General features: G+C 32.2%; 2 protein-coding genes across 4 annotated transcripts in view; one reads left to right on the top strand and one right to left on the bottom strand.

The window, feature by feature from the left end:
- Nucleotides 1-530: 530 nt before the first annotated feature.
- On the bottom strand, nt 531-6,033 carry LOC139517295 (protein TRC8 homolog). Of its 2 annotated transcripts, none has more exons than XM_071308213.1 (3): nt 5,924-6,033; nt 3,517-3,640; nt 531-2,939 (listed from the first exon to the last, which is right to left on the bottom strand). In XM_071308213.1, exons 1-3 carry the CDS (start codon nt 5,936-5,938, stop codon nt 1,420-1,422), a joined length of 1,659 nt encoding a protein of 552 aa, XP_071164314.1. In that variant the 5' UTR covers nt 5,939-6,033; the 3' UTR covers nt 531-1,419. The 2 variants fall into 2 exon arrangements, with proteins under 2 accessions (XP_071164314.1, XP_071164315.1); XM_071308214.1 differs by lacking the exon at nt 5,924-6,033 and adding an exon at nt 4,722-4,768.
- A 13,335-nt stretch (nt 6,034-19,368) lies between these two features.
- LOC139517298 (uncharacterized) overlaps nt 19,369-21,984 on the top strand; it is a 115,879-nt gene continuing 113,263 nt past the window's right edge. For both annotated transcript variants that reach the window (XM_071308219.1, XM_071308218.1), the window contains exons 1-2: nt 19,369-19,488; nt 20,864-20,891. In XM_071308219.1, the coding sequence (XP_071164320.1) occupies nt 19,480-19,488; nt 20,864-20,891 (37 nt within the window). In that variant the 5' untranslated portion in view covers nt 19,369-19,479. The remainder of the gene's footprint in view (nt 19,489-20,863; nt 20,892-21,984) is intronic.

Raw genomic sequence — 21,984 nt, 5'->3', positions numbered from 1 at the left:
GTTAAGTCAGCATCACATCTTGACTTACAACTAGAAATTGACAATAAGGGTCGGGTGAAAACAAAACTTAACAACAAAAAAGATGATATCAGCTTCCCAATTGTGAACTTTTCATTTCTAATTGCTCAGGAATCAAGCATCTTTTTAATTATAAATAATTATTTGCAGCCATTGTCGTCACATTTGAAGTGTTGTTCAGAGTCATTTAAATACAAACTGTCGTGTACACGAACAACTGAACACATTTGCGTGCGCAGATTAATGAGGGTGTTATTAGTATGATGATCTGAATGTGTCATGTTACGGATATATGTCATATCTGATGGTGATGTCAAGAATACAGGCGTAGTGAAAATATGCTAACTTCAGCTGTATTCACAATAATTAGTTAAACATCGAAGACGTTAACGTAACTCATTTACAACGTTCCCGTTTCATATAGTACAAATCAGATTTTGATTACATGCAGTCGATAGTCAATGTAGGCCTTATGTGGATTGAGTGTACATAAAATTTGATATTAAGTGAGGAAATTGTGTTATCATGATTTATTTTTAAAAGTTACATAGATTGAATAAAAATGATTTTGATAATAAGTTATTTACATGGCTAATCTACATATTTATATGACAAAGAATTGAAAGTTAAAAGTAACAAACATGATTTTGAGCATGTATCGCATAATATGTTTGACAATTTGTCAAAGAAAAGGACTAACTATTTTTTTGATTGGTCGGTGTATAATGCCACTTTCAGCAATTGTGTGAATTTCGTGGTAGTCAGTTTTAATTGGTGAAAAAAAACCTTTTTTTATATTTTGCATTGAACATACATTGAACTGCATTTGAGTTTGGTGAAGTGCCAAGCGAAAACCATCGACCATTTGGCAGATAATTAGAGGTCTTGTGTCGGGATAATGCAATATTCTCTCTATGTTGATGAACTCCTCTTGTAACAAAGCTCTTTATGAGTGATCCGCAGTTGACTACTTGCAATTTCAAATTGTTAGTATCAGTTAACATTATCTACCATTTACTCATCCAATTTTACCGTTTTTATTCATTGCATTCACACTGGTTGACGTCTTAAATAAAACTGAAATATTGCTTTCTGGACGTTTAACAATAATCAAGCATTTACTACAGGTAAATTCGCTTTAAGCATTTCATTCATTATGTTTAACAAAACGTGGTATCAAATCATCTGAATGTGAAGAAGGAAAAACAGAGGTTCGTTTTTCGAAAGCCAGATAAGCTGTCCTTTTTCTATACCTAGGTATTCCCTCTGGTGAGTTTGTGTGTATTAAAACTGTGTTCTAAAGTACCATTTTGATCGTTTGCAGAAAAGTCTTCGTGTAGGTAATGAGAATTCCATAAGTATTATAAGTTTTCCAATATAGTAGGAATGTATAAGCAAAGTTTATTGTACATGTATTACAATAGACGTGTTACACATTGGACACACCAGTCTCGTATTTAACCACTTTCGTATGCATGTCTCGTGAAATACATGACCACACCGGGTAACTTTTCCTTTCATCATTTCATGCAAACAGATACTGCAGTTATTCCTGTTTAGCTGATAATTTGATGCATCTTCTAATATAGTAGTATACGCAAATACCATTTTCCTCTGTCGCATAGTATTTAATAAAACGTTAATACCGGAGAATATATGGACAAAGCACATTGCTAGTAGTCGATATAAATCAAACCATGTGTAGAATCCATAAAATATTGTCCAAACACCGACACAAGCTGTAGGCATTAAAATTACTATAAGAATCGTTGACAAAGTCATGCGTGTGTAAAATATCACATCATCAAAGTTTTCCCAGAATTCCTGGCGAATTTCATCAATTTTATAGAGACAAAATATAAAAAGCGAGGCAAATGCTCTTATCAAACCACAAACGGAATAAGCTGTTGTAAGAAAAATCCCCAAATCGTTCATGGAATACTGGACTAAAAGTCCGTATAATATTGCCACATATCCAATACAAAATACGATATGTACGCCGATAACTCTCAGGGTGTTGAATCCTGATGGTTGCCTTGCTACCACGTCCGCACTCGCTAGTTCTACAATAATTGAACAAAGTTCTACCGAACAAACTGCAAGAAAGACAATTCTTCTGGACAAAAAGATACCACGATCAAACGGCTTCATGTCAAAGAAGAGCATGTCTGTTGTACAAAGATATACGTTTACGATGAACATTATAAGTAAGCCGAGCTCTTCCTGTCTGTATTCATACATCCCTTTTACAATGAAATAGCAGAACTTCAACATAAGTTTACAAATTTCAATTAAAATTGTAGAAAATGCTAAAACAGAGATTACAGAACAGCAATACATGCCGAGTGTGGTATAAATCACCAATTTAGTTTTGTTAATATCTTGATCAATGTCAACCAAGAGCCAGTTGTTAATTAGGCATACAGTACACAAACCTATAGAATAAATAGAAAACTCCTTTCCCTGAAATATATTTATATTGCCATCAAATTCAAATCCTTCCAAACGTTGGAAGTAAAGATCTATTTGCCTTTCCTGTTCAGGAGTCAAGATTCCGTTCTCAAACACATGGAGACATAACAAAACAAGACACAAAACTGTGACTATAATTAAGGCGTTGAAAATCCAATCAGGTGAAATTTGTAACACTGTTCCTCCGATGAAAAAGAGGTAAAAATACACTGCGAACCGATAGAGTGTGTTCACCTCGTTAAACCAATAATAATACATGATTAAACTAATTTGCACAAGTTTTAAAATGATTAAAATATGCATAGGATATTCTGGCGTTTCCCCACACTTTATAAACAACGATGTTACAAGCCATGCTATAATTATGTTTGAAGTTCCCAGCATAATCCTGAAGGCGGTCAGCAAAATGCTGAATGGTAAGACATACATAACCAAAAGTGATAAGAGTCCTGAAAATTTATAAAATAATAGCAAATTATTAGCAATAGTTCTCAATAATCGCATCGAGTTAAAAAAAAAAAAAAAAAAAAAAAAAACACATTAATATTACTATAGCAGTCCAATTAATATATTTAAATACACCCAAACCCCCATTGCCTTAATGTCTTCAAAGGTCAGATTCGCCTGATAATCCATTGAATTATATGAGAACGTTTAAAACAGATGGACATCGCAGAAAATCAAAACAAACGTAGAATTTAGAATTGAGAGAAAAAAAACTAAATCAATAACCAATGACATTATATAAATTTGTCTCTAACAAACTTTAAAACATGTGAAATAATTCATTGCTTTCCGTTTTTCAAAGACATTTCTGTTTCAAAACTTTAAAACTCAATATTTTTTCCGGGATTTTTTTTTTTAAATGGAAAAGAGTTGTTTTTGTTTGAAGATGAGTCGAGAAAGTGTCAGAAACTTATATGCTTAATTTAAGATATTGCAATAAATTCAGAAACATTATTATTTTCATTAACTTGAGAAAAAAAATGTTGATATAGGTGGTCTTCTTTAAATTGTAACACTTACCCAAACATCGTACAATATATGATACCCATCCAAGGTATTGGTAGCTAAATCTGAAAATTATATCCAAGAAACCAAGGAACAGCACTCGTATACTTAAGGCAATGATGTTTTCCCAGTTTATATTCTACAAATAAAATTGTAATGTTCCTGATGATTTTGTTTTACTAATTATTCATTTAATGATAGTCGATAGAGTTTTGTAAATCAATTAAAGATTCCTTCCGGTTTGTGTTCTTATAAAAACGTTAGTTTTTCTGGTTCAGTCTACTGAGTTATCTCCCTATAATAAGTAAAATAAAGGAGATAATAAAATTATAATAGTATTTATTCTGTTCATCCATGCTTTTCATTTAAAAAATTGTAAGAAAAACAAAGTCAATTCTAATTCGATTTGCAATGCGCGTCAAATTCGCTTTACTGTCCTAACGACGTTAACTTTAAATTCGTATTAACAAAAACGTAAATCTAATGCGAATTGGTAGAGTGTGTGAACGCGATTAGCGAATTCAATTCGCATTCGATTCGAATTCAATTGGAATTAAATATACGTGTAAACGAGGCATGATAGAAAACCTAAAAATATAGTTCACTTATCAACTTAAATAGCAGGTTGAAACCAATTGGTATGACTAAAATTGAGAATGGAAATGGGGAATGTGTCAAAGAGACAACAACCCGACCATAGAAAAAACAACAGAAGAAGGTCACTTACAGGTCCTCAATGTAGCGAGACATTCCTGCACCCGGAGGCGTCCTTCAGCTGGCCCCTAAACAAATATATACTAGTCAGTGATAATGAACGCTATACTAATTTCCGAATTGTACACAAGAAACTAAAATTAAAAAAATACAAGACTAACAAAGTCCAGAGGCTCCTGACTTGGGACAGGCGCAAAAATGCGGCGGGGTTAAACATGTTTACGAGATCTCAACCCTCTCCCTATACCTCTAGCCAATTTAGAAAAGTAAATGCATAACAATACGCACATTTAAAATTCCATTCAAGAGAAGTCCGAGTCTGATTTCAGAAGATGTAACCAAAGAAAATAAACAAAATGACAATAATACATAAATAACAACAGACTACTAGCAGTTAACTGACATGCCAGCTCCAGACTTCAATTAAACTGATTGAAAGATTATGATTTCATCATATGAATATCAGGCACAATCCTTCCCCCTTTTATATCATACTACAGTCTTACCCTCAATGTAGCCATTTCTTACATATATTAAAAGGTTTGAATTTTCGATTTTAAAGTGGAAATTCTTCTTGTCTATAAATAAACTTTTACTTACTACTGACCTATAATAGGATCATTCAAACGTGACAATTTTTTAAACGAACAAGGGACTTTTCAAATATGGCTGACGTTTAAAACAAAATAATGTGTTTTTGTAAAAGAATGATAATCTTCATGATAAATATCTGATCTGTTATGAAATCAGGTACTGAAATTGGCTAGATTATATTATGATACTGAATTACCAATGGAAATGCAATTGGAGCATTTTTTCACAAACTTAAGACGGTATAGATGTATTATTGCATTTGCCAGTAATATAAAAATGTTGAGCGACACTTAGAAAACGTACTGTACTACTTATAGGTCAACCTTTGGCAGTATTAATATATCAGGGTTCATAATATTCGTGGATCATTTTAGAAATTATTTGATAGATAAAAAAAAGTTCAAAATAAGAAGTGGTATTGCTTCTTCTCACTGATCATGAAAGTAACAGAGACGCGGGTCCGAGCGCAGGACCTATTGGCCTTGAAAACCCCAGAAGTAGTTATTATTGTATGTTGTCTAGTGTATACATATTTTATTAACGAAATCGTTATAAATATAGCTTCAATGGTAAAGACGTAAATACGAAATATACAAAAGATTCAATAATTAGGATTAGGAAACAAGAGCAGTGCTCTTATATAAATCCGTCTCCCTAAATTCGAAAATAAAATTACAAGCTATAAATACCTGCTGAATAGCAAACGAATAAATATGTAACAAAATACAGTTAATGATTACAATAACAAATATAAAATTCATAAGAAAAAAATATATAGAATAGGAAGGGGGTGAAAGGTGTTTTTAGAAAAATGAGAGTGTTATTAAAGAATAGACAATAATTTATATTTGATGGATAATTTATGTTTTCCTTGTTTGAATTTGGACTGTTTTATTGGTATGCTGCATGTGTGTAGTACATTGTTTATGAGACTTGCTTCCGCGTCGTCACTTTGTTCCATAACCAATAAACATAAACTTAAAATCAATACTGACAGAAACTGAAACCAGATACCAAACATGATAGTTTAGTATAAATTAATCATCAATATAAAAATAAAACGATTGACACAAATGTCTATGACTGCCTCTTGTTACATATATTAAAATCTTACCCTCATGATTGGCATTTCTACATGTATCACAATAAGGTCCGAATTTTCGTTTTAAAGCGGAATTTACTCTGGTCTATTTTTAATCAATGACCTTTTCTACTGAACTAGGATCGGATCCATTCATACGTGACCATTTTTAAACCAACGAAGTTATATTCTATAAAAAAGTATACATGAAGTTTAAATAAATTATGACTTTGACAAATCTATAACTATGCAATAATGCTTGATACAATTATTTAAATCCGCATAGTTTAGTATAAATTGAATAAAAATGAAAACAAAAAAAAAACATATTTCTCGGAAGAGCCTCGAGATCTAATTCAAAGGCATTATCACTGAATTATTTCTTCAAATGCGTCAGTTGTTAATGAATTTCTTTCCTAAATGTATAGCGGTGAGGATTATTGTCGAGTTATTGCTCTTTGTTCCATTAAGAGGAACGTATACAAAATTAGCTTTTTTCTGTCAATAGTAATCAAAGTACTGAAGTACTGTACATCGGATGACCGCAAGTTCTTGTGGATGGTAAAAAGCACATGTCACAGAAAAAGATCACATTCATATACCTGAAACTGAGGTAAATGTACAGAGATAAAATTATATTTTATTTCTGAGACAAGTTCGTGCGTGGATGATGAATTAATGACAGTAAATTCAACCGCACCGTAATACAAATGTAACTATTACATTGTAGTGATACAAATCAGTATACCTTCAGTTGGACTATTATACTAATATAGTAATAGTCCCAGAGTATACACTGGTTTGTGTTGTATATTATATTAGTATGAAATTCAAAACAGTGTAGCTGTGGCCATTGATTGACCCATCAAAATCATCCATTGACTGGGACAATTTACGTGAACGTTTGTCTGTAACAACCACTGTTCATGACGTACCTACGATAGACATTTAAACTGTGGGGTCAACAAAGGTTTCTTAACGCCTTTAATTATAAAATAATTCGAAAAATTAATCAGGAATAACCTTTGTGTTTTGATTTATATAATTGATATAAATCAAAATATCGTGTTATTTCTGATTAATTTTTCGAATTACTTTATTTAGGTGTTGAGAACCTTTGGTGACCCCATAGTTTAAGTGTCTTTAAAAAGTACATAGTGAGCATTGGTCGTTACATACAAACGTTCACCTAAATTGTCCCAGTCAATGAATGATTTTAATGTGTCAATCAATGGCCACAGCTACACTGTTTTGAATTTCATACTAATATAACAGTGACATGTATATATAATTTTCATCCATTTTTATATCAGTCTGTTCTACTATTCTAATAATTATAGTGTGGTGTAAGTGCATGGTGGAGACTCTTCTGTTAAAAATCGATTTTTCTAAAAGACTGAACATGAGAAGCCATTCATATTTTCCCGCAAAAACAATAGCAGAGTAACCGATCCTTGCCGGAATTGTGGCATAACGTTATTGAGATTTTATATATATCTAACGACAATACATTTTCATATTATTAATTTGTGTTTTAAAAAAAATATTTCTAGGAGTATCTATTGAAAAAATTAATTTAAAACAGGCGATAAGGAAAGTTATTTTGCACTAGATAATGTCCGCGGATCTATAATTTTTATAGATCGGTTGAAAACCCAAAACTAATTTACATAATGGAAATTTAGGCTATAGCAATAATAATATATTCTCGTTTATGTTTACAATAGACAGTTTAAAAATCATAGATCAAATCTCAAATACTCATTTAGAAATCGTTTTTCATACTGCAAAATGTGTTCTTGGATCAAAAAAGAACTGCATGGTCTGCATAATTTACTTTTGTTTGTATAATGATCTGATGTGTCCGACATTTAAATAATTACATTTTATAATTCATTTGATTTTAACGTTTATTTTTTATAGAGATACATCAAAATAAATATAGCTCGTGTGCCAATTATAAACCCACCAATATTTACTTGTGTGTTGAATTAAAGGAATGATACGATTAGAGGTAGTTTTTTGTCAATTTGTTTTTAGTCATGCAAAATAATCAAAAACACATATTTGGGACTTTAAGGTCACATACGTACGCTGACAGCTGAATTATTATAGAGCTGGGTTTTTTTTCTTTCGAATACAAAATTTAGATCGTTTACATTGAACAAATGACAACCTCTCAAGAAAATTTGTTATTCTGAAAATCTGATTTTTGTTAATACTTTTTTATAAACACACGAAGTTTTTGATTTAAATGTTTCAATTACAACTTTTATAAAGTTGGAGGGGAATAAAACCTCGATGGCCAAACGTGATTTCAGATTCAGTAATTATAAGTATTTTCTTCTCCCAAATTTCATTCTTTTTTCGATAAGGGGACAATTTTGTCTGGCATTGCACAAGTTTCAGTTTTCTGACTTTTAAGGAAGTACACCACTAATTCATGGTCCCATTGCTTTCTATGTTAAATTCCTCCATTTCAAGTAGGCACACCTCTTTTATTTTAAGTTCAAATAAAGTGGCAATCATTACATGTCAAAACAACACTTTATGGTGTCTTGTACTGCCAAAATCAACATACCTTTAATGGCATATAAGAAAGAACTGGTTCCCGGAACTTCGGATATACCAAAACAGGTACTTCAGATCTGACAAACAGACAAAATGTACCCTCTTTTTAAAATTTGGTGCAGTTTTTTTAATAATTTAAATAAAAAGTTCAAAAGTGTTTTACAGTGATCACCAGTCCTTCAGCTTTCATTTGATGCCAAAAATACCTAAATATCTTACATATTTTGAAAGTTACACTCATGCGTAGGAACTATTTTGTGTTAAATATGTACTACTTAATATCCTTTTTTTTCAGTTTGAAATAATTGTATTTAGCTAGAATTTCTTTATTTTTTTTTCAAATATGTCTTAGGTTTATAATGGTTTACATTTCCATTCCCAAAATATATTTTTTTAATAAAAAGTAATAAAAATATTTTTATTTTCTTTATTTCTTTAGAATTCATGATAATTATAACCCAAAATCTACTATATTTTCTTAACAAAAAGGGATATAATTGTTCAATTTTATCAAGTTCTCTAATTAATTTTTACATTTAAATACTTAGAAAATCATTTAAATAGTTATATAAACACCTATTGTTCTGATATAAACATCTATTGAAATATTTTTGTTGGCATTCAAGGAATAGGTAGCATATAAAATGTTGGCATTCAAGGAAGACACCGTTTTTGTGTTAGTTGTTTTGTGCTTTTTATTGATCTGATCTGATGAGTTAAGGGCATACGATAAAGTTTTGATCCCGTATTCAATATAATGTCATTTTCATTGTATAAGTGATGAATTTGTGTAGAATGATAACTAAACATACGACAAATTCATTATTTTTGGATAAAATAAGAAATAATACCATATGCAATATATACTGTTTTTGATAAACTCGTGATAAATGAATTTGAGGACGGCTTTTAATCGCGCCCTCGTCCATCCAGGTGTAAAATTGATACTCAAACAGATGAAACATTATTATAGTTCGCGAACAGAGCCTGTTAAAGATTTAAAAGTAGCAGTAAAGTTTCATTTGTAGAAAAATGTACCTTTTAACAAGATTATTAATGTAGTATACCTTAAAACAGGTTTTGTTTTTCTCAGCTTGTTGATATTGAATCAAATTGTTTTTGTGATGCGATTCATGTTTACTGTTGAATAAGGATACTAGACTTTCATTTTCACTGTAGAGCGATTCATTACTACCGTTGTATATGCGATGCATTTTCACAGAAAAATATTAATTAATTGTCAACATATAAAGTCGTAATTTAGGCGACTCTCTAACCGATGACACTCTAACAAAATTCATAAAGTCAGAAGGATTGAGTATACATGTATATGCATACTTAGTGTGAGGTAATATATCAATAAATTCTGTAATTAAGTATGGCATTTATTGCTAATATTATCAATCCTTTTTTGTCTGATAATTTGTTTGGACCAAGATATATATATGTAGGATTAAATACATCACTGTATACAAATATCTTGGACAGCTAAGCCAATTCACGTCACCGAAAAAAAGCAGTTTTCGATGTTGGTCTAATTAATCAATATACAGCACACACTTATGTTTTTTCGCTTTTGTTTATATAGCGAAGCTATGAAATATAATGTAGATTTTAATGATTTGTCTGATGATGATAAATTTGTTTATTTATTTAAAAACATTAATTGTTATGATATGGTTACCAAAACCTGCTTTGATATTTTAAGTAGAAGAAATACCTTTTTATATTCTTAAAATGAAATTATTTTAATAATCGTATGTATTTTAACTAGTTTTATATAGAAATTGTTTTATAGTCTCTCATAATTCTTAATAGAATGGTACTTGTAATTTATAATTGTGTATTGTCTGTTTTGTAGTGTGTATATACTCTGTATGTACTGTATATTTATGTATTGCAAGTAGTGAGACTTTAATAAAATATTGAATCTGAATCTACTTATAAAGCGTCATTAGAGCAATTTTCCAAATGCTTGTAGTTTAATGGTGTAGTTGGCTAGCTTGCTTTGTTTTAATTAATGTTTGGTTTAGCACTGTAATTAAGTTTGAGCAATCATCTATACTAAAAAATCAGGCCAGCCAACCAAACCATTTAACTACAAGCATTGCGAAAATAGCTCTAATGGATTTATTATGCCATTCTATAACAAAACGGTTTCAGAAAAAACAGAAGTTGCTTAGATCATCTCTATGTGTTACAATCAATTATAAAGAACAGGAAACTTAAAAAGAAAGACACATTTGTTTGTTTCATAGATGCAAAGAGGGCATTTGACAATGTGAACCGTGATATGTTGTGGCATAAATTAATGAGTATAGGCATAAATGGGTTATTTCTAAAGGCTATACAATCTTTATATGATGCTACTAAAAGCGCAGTGAAACTAGGACATTATTTGACTGATATTTTTCCTGTTGATTTTGGTGTGAAACAAGGCTGTAAAATGTCGCCTTCATTATTTTCTATTTATGTGAATGACCTAGCTGAAGACATACGTGCTCTAAATATTGGTGTTGACATTGATGATTTGAATGTTTCAATTTTGCTATATGCTGATGATATTGCACTTATCGCGCCAGACGAAAAGAGTCTTCAAAATATGTTAAACTGTATTCATTCTTGGTGTATGAAATGGAGAATGACTTTAAATGAGACCAAATCCAAAATTATACATTTTCGTAACAAAACGGCTCCGAGATCAGACTTCAATTTTAAATGTGGTGATATGCCTATTAGCTTTGACAGTGCGTACAGATATTTAGGATTACATATAAACGAATTTATGGAACACAAATATACGATCCGAGAGATAACAAAATCTGCAAGCCGGGCGCTTTCTGCAGTATACACTAAAAAAAATTTATGTGGAGGGATGTCATTTGATGTTTATACAAAACTTTATAAAACTCTTATTGAACCCGTACTATTACATGGAGCTGGATTATGGGGACACAACAACTGGAGAGAAGTTCAAACAATTCAGAACAAGGCATGTAGACTTCTTATGGGTAGTTCATCAAATGCTTCAAATATAGCGGTTTTAGGTGATATGGGTTTTAAAACAACAAAATCAGCCGAACTGTTAGAAACGTACCGTCTATTTTTGAGAGTACGATATACGTATGACTATAGAATTACACACAAGGTCCATATGTGGGGTATGAATATTTCTCGATCGTGGGACAAGAAATGTTTTGCAATAGCTCATAAACTTGGTATATATGATATCATTGATAGCCAATATTCCAACAGACATAAAATGTATGATATTAAAACAAAATTGTATGAAATTGAAAAACAAGAATGGGTTGAAAAATTGTATCAAGATAGAAATGAACCAAATGGTAACAAGTTACGTACTTATAGACTTTATAAAAATGTATTAGAAACAAGTTCATATCTCAAAAATGTAAATGATAGACAACATAGACGTATTTTATCTAATTTTAGAAGTGAGTCTCTACCTTTAGCTATAGAGACAGGTCGTTACACCAAGCCAAAAACTCTTCTTAATGACAGAAAATGTAAATATTGTACAGTTGATTGTGTAGAAGACGAAAAACATTTTTTTAATGCATTGTGAATTTTATTCAGATCTGCGATATGGTCTATTTTTAAGAGCAAGTGCTATTAACCCAAATTTTTACGATTTTAATCATGACGACAAAATTTTTCTGATGTCACATGACTGTATACAACCCTTTTTAGCAAAATCCTTATATCTTATGTTTAATCGCAGAAAATATTATGTATAACAGGTTGTTTTTTTGTTATTTTTAATGTAATTTAAAAGGTTATTTTTATTCATTTGGAATGAATGTTAGAATAAGTTTTAAAGCAATAGTGTCTTATAAATCAGTCATGGCTGGATACCGATATTTTAACTTCGATTTAAATTTGTATTTGTATTTTTATACTAATATTATGATGTATGATATTGTTCTGTATTGGTATGTGACACTATAATAAAATATTCTGTCTGTCTGTCTGTCTGTCTATATCCATCTTATACAGTAAAGAAAATTCGAGCAACAATCGAGTCACCTTAATATATGTTTGAATATCTTATGAATCGTTTTTACAAATAAGTAAAATTGTTATTGTAAGAATACAAGGATTTATCCTGCAATTGGGTGTCCTACTATACAGATACAGCCCTACAGATATCGCTATACTGTATCTGTATACCATACAGATATCGCTTTAAAGCTCCGCCCACTGCCGGACTAAGTATTGTTTGAACCTGTGTGACCTCAGAATGTGTATTCCAGTTGCATTCCAATGACGATGACAATTGCCGATTTCAAAACTTGAATGTGTATGGTTGTGTTAATACAAAATCAACCATGTCAATTTCAGCATGCATGTTTAGTGAATGTCAAGTCTGAAGCGTAGGACAACTCGTACACTTCTGTTTCAAATTTGACAATGATTTGTTATTTGTTTTTACTGTTGAAATTAATTGTTATGTTAAAATAAATAATTATTCACCTTGAGCGATGTATTATTGTTGACCATTCGAGATTCTTTTTTTGCGGACCCGTCTTCAGCGTAATGTGTGATTTTGATATTACTACGCGGGCCTCAAGGGATTACAAATCGAAATTAAATGCTAAATATGTTAGTTTTTGTGTCTTTCACAACACTAACAATATACAGAATTAATTGCAGGATAAAAACAATAACTGTTAAGTGTCTTTTAAATATCGACTGTATTTGTACTCGGCTCGAAACAGGTGTAGTAGCTGGCTAAAAGCTCGCATACACTTTGTTTCCTAGCCTCGTACAAATACAGCTGATATTTAAAGACACTAAACAGTTATTGTCTATATATATATTTAATACAGTTTATTGATACATGTTTAAATGGTTCTAAACCACGGAGCATAACCGCCGTGCAACAAATATAAAAAAAGAAGATATGGTATGATTGTCAATGAAACAACTCTCCTCAAGAGACCATATGACACGGAAATCAACAACTATAGGTCACCGTACGGCCTTCAACAATGTATAGTTAGCTTTAAAGGCTCCGAAATGACAAATGTAAAACAATTCAAACGAGAAAACTAACGGCCTGATCTATGTACAACAAATGAACGAAAACACATATGTAACACATCTTCTAACGACAACCACTGCATTACAGGCTCCTCATTTGGTACAGGCACATGCATACAGAATGTGGCGGCGTTAATCTTGTTAGCGGGATCCCAACCATGCCCATAACCTGGGACAGTGGTGAAACATTAGTTATTACAACATAAGGTCCGAGAACACAATTATTTCGTAGTGCATTTCTTTTAGAACATAAATGAAAATAAAAAAAATCCCACCTGCGTTTTCTCAAAGAAATTTTTACAATGTGTTGTACTACTTTTGGGACAAATTATATCAAAATTATAGAAAACTTCATCGGCTTTAACTCAAAATATGGACAATTCTATGTTTAGGGCGTCTTGAAATCTTTTGACAGCTTCCGAAGTGCTAATTTTTAACCTTTTTCAGCTGGACCAAATCACTACTTTCCTTTAAAATTCTGGACCCAAATTTTTTTACAGTGTAATTTCACCCCCCTACTTGCAATTTGAGGCATTTAACATGGAGATATAAATTTGGAAGGGGTATAAAAATTAATGGCAAGTAACCCACTGTCAACACTAGGGACTATATTCGTGACTATATTCGTGAACAACGAAAATCGAACAACGAAAATCAAGGGACGACAATTGTGGTCTCGGACCATGAGAACGAAATATGAAAATTAGTTGAAAAAGGCTTAACTCATCATGATGGATATTTACAAATAACATAATCTAACAAAAACACAGAGTGAAAGACTATTTGACGTACTTAGATATAGGAAGATGTGGTGTGAGTGCCAATTAAACAACTCTCCATCCAAATAACAATTTTAAAAAAGTAAACCATTATAGGTCAATGTAGGGTCTTCAACACGGAGCCTTGGCTCACACCGAACAACAAGCTATAAAGGGCCCCAAAATTACTAGTGTATTTAACCATTCAAACGGGAAAACCAACGGTCTAATCTAATATATAAAAAACGAAAAACGAGAAACACGTATAAATTACAAAAACAAACGACAACTACTGTACATCAGATTCCTGACTTAGGACAGGTGCAAACATTTGCAGCGGGATTAAACGTATTAATGGATCCAAACCTTCTCCTTTTTTTCTTAAACAATAGCATAACATCACAACATAGAAAAACACACGATAAAATATCAATTGGCAGGCTTAACTCAATCAAAAAACGTAAATTAATACACTATGAACTAATAAATTTGATCGACGATATCTGAATGTAAAGGGACAGTTAATAAAAATATTAGGGACAAACATTCAAGGCCAAAAAGCAAACAAACAAGTCCAAACAAAGCCATGGTAAGACACCACTGCGAAATATTTATTCCTTCGAAAATATTCACTTTAGAAAAAAAAACGGTTTTAATAAACAGGTAAATCTTGAAGTTTATACAAATGTAGTAAAAAGAAGTGAAAATTGTTCAGTTAAGTATGCAATGCTTATGAAAACACAGTGTACAGTTTCTTACAACAATGTATATCTTTTTTTTTTATTTTACATGTTCTCCCTCTGACTATAATTCAAAAAGACGGTTAATTTCAACTTGTAAACATCATGTAACAAAAGAGAATAGTTGGTTGGCTTTTACACTGATTTTGTGATTTGTTGTTGTTTAAAGAACATAATACGAATCAGAGATTCTTTTTTTGCGAACCCGTTCTCAGCTGAATATGTGATTTTATTATTACTACGCGGGCCTCAAGGGATTTTTAATCGCAAATGAATGCAAAAAATATTAGTTTTTGTGTCTTTCAAAGCACAAACAATATACAGAATTTATTGCAGGATAAAGACAATAACTGTTTAGTGTCTTTAAATACAGCTCGGCTCGAAACAGGAGTAATAGCTCGCTAAAGCTCGCATTACACCTGTTTCTTAGCCTCATGTAAAAACAGCAGATATTTAAAGACACTAAACAGTTATTGTCTATGTAGCACTTTTTGCCCTTTTGAAAAAAAATCCAGAACAAGCAAGTTTTCTAGTAATTGAACAGAAGACCGTGTTTTAGGCCTTTTCCACGATCATGATCGTTTATTAATGCTGGGTTTAAGCTGGGGTCACACATTTACGATTTTAACTGCCGTCCTTGACAGGACCATTCCCGATTAAAAAAATTTAAAAGTCTGATCAAGATCCTATGAATCGTGGCTGGAAATTCAAACTTTAATTAAAATTTGTAAAAAAAAAAGGAATCACGACATCAATCAGATATTATTCAGGAAGCATCGATATTCAACCGTTTATAAGCGAATTTATCCCAACAATCAAGTTCTAAATCCGCTTCTTATCCGATTTGTATTTTTCGCCAGCTAAAATTCGACCGAGTCTGTCACGACTGCGTCCCGATTCTACCGAATGTAATCCGACAGAGATCAGATAGTGATAAGACAGTGAACCGACGCTGACGGAAGTTATCCATTCGAAAACTGTCGGCATCCTCGGGATGATCAGGTACTGTCGGGACGTAATCCTATCACGGTCCGCTCTATCGCATTGCAAACGGCTTTGTCTGGTCTCAGTCGTATTCTATTCTGTAATTGTCGGGACTCTGACGTGGGTATCATTGATGAATTTAGAATTAATAACGGGACTGTTTCGGAACGGTTTCGGCAAAAACGGTTCGCAATCGACAAGATCTGAATGCAATCTGAACTCAATCGGCAGAAAAACAGCAATGAAAAATTTCTCCAGATCATTCCCGTTCCACAGGACACGGTCCAGAATACACAGAACATTGTTAGGATTTTGAGCAGAATCTGTCACGAAATAGGCACGATTGTAATCCGACTAGACAAAATCGGTTGAGTTTCCCTGATTGCATCCAGACCTTGTGGATTGCGAACCGTTTTTGTCGAAACCCTTCCGGAACAGTCCCGTTATTAATACGAAATTTGTTTGCAATGCGATAGAGCGGACCGTGATAGGAGTTCCGACAGTACCTGATCATCCCGAGAATGCCGACAGTTTTTGAACAGATAACTTCCGTCAGCGTCGGTTCACTGTCTGGTCACTGTTTGATTACATTCGGTAGAATCGGGACGCAGTCGTCACAGACTCGGTAGAATTTTACCAGGTGAAAGATACAAATTGGATTAGGAGCGGATTGAGAACGGGATTATCGGGATATATTCGCTTGGAAACGGTTGAATATCGACGCGTCCTGAACAATATCTGATTGTTGTCGTGATTAAATTATTTATTTTACAAATTTTAATTTAAGTTTGAATTTCCATCCACGATTCACAGGATCTTGATTAGACTTTTGACAAATTTTAATCGGGAATGGTCCTGCCAAGGACGGCAGTAAAAGTCGCGAATGTGTGACCCCAGCTTTAGGACACGAATTAAAATCTTGTATTTCAAGCTAAGATCGTGTAAGTTAGTAGGATTTTACCGGTTAAATACATAGTGTTGAGTTCTCTGTACATAACCGAGTTACTGTAATATATTCTGTTCAATATCTTTATTAATAAAAAATTATTACAGGTCAAATTTCACATGAAAAGTAGATAGAAGGTTTCATCCTTTTGTAATTCATTTATACACCTATCGAAGAGATATTTTTTGTGGTGTTTTCTCTGTATGTTTTGTTTTTTTGTTCATGAAAATTTATTTAATTAAGGATTATGTACCCTTGTGTTGATTAATAAAATTGAAAATGGAAATGGGGAATGTGTCAAAGAGACAACAACCCGACCAAATAAAAAACAACAGCAGAGGGTCACCAACAGGTCTTCAATGTAGCGAGAAATTCCCGCACCCGGAGGCGTCCTTCAGCTGGCCCCTAAACAAATATATACTAGTCCAGTGATAATGAACGCCATACTAATTTCCAAATTGTACACAAGAAACTAAAATTAAAATAATACAAGACTAACAAAGGCCAGACTTGGGACAGGCGCAAAAATGCGGCGGGGTTAAACATGTTTGTGAGATCTCAACCCTCCCCCTGTACCTCTAACCAATGTAGTAAAGTAAACGCATAACAATACGCACATTAAAATTCAGTTCAAGAGAAATCCGAGTCTGATGTCAGAAGATGTAACCAAAGAAAATAAACAAAATGACAATAATACATAAATAACAACAGACTAGTAGCAGTTAACTGATATGCCAGCTCCAGACTTCAATTAAACTGAACAAATAATCATATGAACATCAGGCACAATCCTTCCCGTTAGGGGTTTAGTATCATACCATCATAACATATATGAGAAGAACATAACCCGTGTCATGCCAACAACTGTTTTTAGAATAAATGTGTTTAGTTCCGATGCAAAGACCTTATCAGTGACTCAATATTAACGCCAAAATATGCAATCTTTAATGACTTGACAACAGTATCGTAATTATATCCCTTCTTAATAAGTCTATTCAAAGGTTTTGTAAGTTTCTGAGGTGAATACCGACACCTTTGTGCTTTATAAAGCATATTACCATAAAAAATTGGATGTGAAATACCTGAACGTATTAGAAGTCTGCATGTTGAGCTATATTTACGAATGATGTCTTTATACCGATGATAAAATTTAGTAAATGTTTTAACTAGTTTGTGATATCGAAAACCCTGGTGTAATAATTTTTCAGTAATACATAAATTTCTCTCGTTAAAATCTAAAACATTCAATGCTAAACATATTGAAATTTTATAGAAAATCCACAGTCTTTATCCCTGCATTCTCATATTTGGCAATTTGATGACTGATATATATAGGATTATTGCATGCAGTGCATTGATTTCCTTAAAACAAGTTTAATAATGTAGTTATTTGTAAAACAAAATTAAAATATTGACCAAATCAAGTACACCTTTTAGGGTGCGCTCGACTTTAGTGACTCAGCACAAAGTGTTTTGGTGACAGGTTGTTAAATTTTTTTGTAAAAAATAAACACTAGCACATTATAGAAAAAAAACAGGTTAATAGTCTAAGTTTCCAATTTTATAACAAAAATCTCAGTATTAAAGGCTGTGGATTTTCGATAAAAATCTTGGTTTATTTGCCACAAAGTACTCTTTTTCTTTTAAATGCAATGAAACAGTAAATAATAATGCTTTGCATCAAGTTTCCCCCTTGTATATGTACAAAATGGCCTATCTCTATTATTTATTATATCTGTAGTTTTGATACAATTGAAGTTCGAAAAGTTCGTACAAAAATGGCTACAGAAGGGGTCATAAACCTTAAGGGCAAATTACACAAAAAAAATATAGGTGATTGAAACAGCGTGTTTTACTTTTTGTAATTCATTTATAATAATACATCTACATGTAAAAAGTAAAATCGCAAAAAAATACTCCGAGCAAAATTCACAAGGAAAGTCTGTAACCAAATGGCAAAATCAAAATCTCAAACACATCAAACGAATAGATAACAACTTGTCATATTCCTGGCTTGATAAAGGCATGTTATTGTGTAGAAAACCTAGTTTTATAGCTATCTACGCTGTAAATTTATATTAAATGCCTTAAATTCAGAAAAATAAAAACCGCAATAATCCGTATTATCTTACAATGTTCAATCTCATAAAAAGAAACTTGATTGATGAGAAAATAGAAATGTCCAAAATATTATATTTTTTCTCTCTCTTTCTAGTGTTTCTTTCTTGCAAATATTATGTAGCAATGAAACTTTCACCTATATACTAGTAGATAATCGTACTATTGTACGTTTAATTACACACAAGAACTAATTGATATCACTTCTCTGGCAGCTGTACTTATGTTATTATGAAGATAAACATTGGTAATTAGAAGGAGGTGACGGTGTGTGTTATAGTGCCCTCTTATGTAAATATTGACTACACATCAACTGCCCGTTCTGGAATAATATATATGTATCAATTCTATGTAATTTTCATCAAAAGTCAGGCTTGTTGTTGAAATTGGAACCATCTTCTTTACAGAATGTCATATGTGAGTTTTCGCTTTTTAAATTGACCTTTTTAATGATAAACATGTTTCTGTACTGATCTTCTCTTTCCATATTTTACCTCCCCAGATTGCCATGATATATCCACCAAATCAATGTAAAGCAAATTTATCAAATGAAAAAAAGTACACACATACAAACTCATTGAACATTTTTAGGGAGGAAGTTTTGGGTGCAATGATTTTAAGTACCAATATAAAAAGCAGAGATTACAATAATGTTTTTACAAAGTTTATAAAGCCTTTAACAAAAAATTACCATTTACTTGTTTCGTGTGGGTATTGTACCATATCAAAGTGTGCTGTTAACTTCCAAAATATTCCATAGAAACACCAATTAAAAAATGAATGGTGCTTTGAAACACCCGTGTTTTTGACTCACAATATTTTGAATGCAATGAAATGTAGGATTAATTTTGAACATTTTGTTCATTTACATAAACGATGCCAAATTAACTGCACCAGGTAACGCATTTTGACATTTTTTTAAAGCCTCTTCATTGATGCTCAAGGCCAAGATATTTGAAAATCCCAAACCCAAAACAGACGTGTCTTAGGAACAAAAGCAAGAAGATTGTCGTACGTTTGTATGCCATTTGTTGTTTGGAGAGTTGGATGTTTACGTATTTGTTATAGTTTCTGTTCAATGCTCACGGAAGAATTTGTGATATATTCTGTTCAATGTTCACGGAAGAATTTGTAATAGTTTCTATTCAAGGCTCAAGGTAGAATTTGTGATAGTCTCTGTTCAAGTATTTTTTTTAAAGACTGGATGCGTTTTAAAGATTGAAGTATAAATGTTTGGACAACATTACTGTCTATAGTAAAAAAAAAAACATATTTGACCGTAAGACGTCTTTTAGTTTAAACATATTTATTTAGAACGGATTGGGAAACAAGTTTAGCAAATTATATTAATCCCTTTCCACTTTGCGGGTGCGAGTGCTGCCTTGTAGCGGCATGAGCCTGCTCTTTTTTCGAAATCTACAAGTGTGTCTTTAACGTGCAAGAGATGTGGCTCTCTTAACACGGGTTAGCAATTTATCGACCCCTTCCTACGGACTATCATCGTTTCCTCAAGACCATACTCGCAAATGGTGTCAAGGGAGAGCCGAAAATTCAGTCCCTGAAATTTTCATCCCGGAACGGGAATCGATCCAGGAATTTTTGTGTTAGTAGTCCGATGCCCTAACCACTACACCACGACGTCTTTTTATCATACTGATAAGTCAACATGAGTATGATAAACGGTCTTAAATTATATGTATGCTCTTTTTTATAGAAAAGGATTCATGTATAGTTTGAGTCTGTTAGTCTGTATACACGAGACAAATTCTTCTAAAATCATTTTTTTTTTCAGTATGATTTAGATGAAGAAAAAATAGCCGGTGAGTATCAATACATATGAATATAATCAAAAATCCTAAATGTGATATGTCAAGGACTGCTTTTATATACAAATAATAGTTGGGTATACGTGAACGTATAAAAGAACCAATGCTGATTTTAAATGCTCCAGACGGGAAGACAGATCATGCTCCACTCGTGGCAACCGTCGTGATACTAACGACAAGAAACTATTGGGCCATGAGTTGCATTTGACATTTTCACAATCAAGGAAAAGAGGACCGGATGCCAGCTACCACAATTTAAAAAAAAGGATGCTTATCTGTGAAATAGATATTCCATAAACTTTAAACAAAGCTTGAGGGCGTCCGTAAATCTTATGAACCATTCAAAACACTTTAGTAAAACTTTATGACATCAGAATATTCTAACTTTCGCTAAATTATAACTGAGGCGCTAAGACATTCTAAAATGAAAAAGGTTCTAGCAATATACAAATATTATAGCTAGTACATTGTAGGCTTATGTCAGCAATTATGATTATATATAAACAATCATGACTAATATCATCATGAGATCAATAATTAAATGTAACAACCACTTCACATTCACATACAAACATGCATACTAAACTAAAAGCATATCTAGTTGTTGAATTTAGGATATTTTATTGCACATTTATAACGATAAAAAATAAACAGAAACAATATAATAAATAGAATAGTATAAAATAAAATTGAAATGAAATGCGATAAATTCAAATTATATCGTTTTGTCTGTTAGTTTGTACGTGCCGTTTAATTGATTTGTAATACCGCTTGTAGCTCGTCGATTTGCACCACTCCACCCCCCCTCCCCCCCCAAAAAAAGTCACATCATTGAGAAATTAAGCTTTGTTAAATTTTTTCTCTCTCTGTAATCTTCACAAATGTAGGAAACGATGTATGGATCCTCCAATTATATGCACCTATTTGCATGCACAACCTGTATCATCAATAACAAATAAAGCTCACTCTCAATAAATATGAATATTAAAAAGAAATGTTTGGTTAACTTTTTTTCTTTTTGCAGCGTAGGAGTGGAATGAAAAGTGTGGTTGTGAAAGTGAAACGCCCTCCGAAAATATGTTTAATC

This window comes from Mytilus edulis, chromosome 3, assembly GCF_963676685.1.
Source record: "Mytilus edulis chromosome 3, xbMytEdul2.2, whole genome shotgun sequence".
Lineage (NCBI taxonomy): Eukaryota > Metazoa > Mollusca > Bivalvia > Mytilida > Mytilidae > Mytilus > Mytilus edulis.
This window is presented reverse-complemented; position numbering and strand designations above follow the sequence as displayed.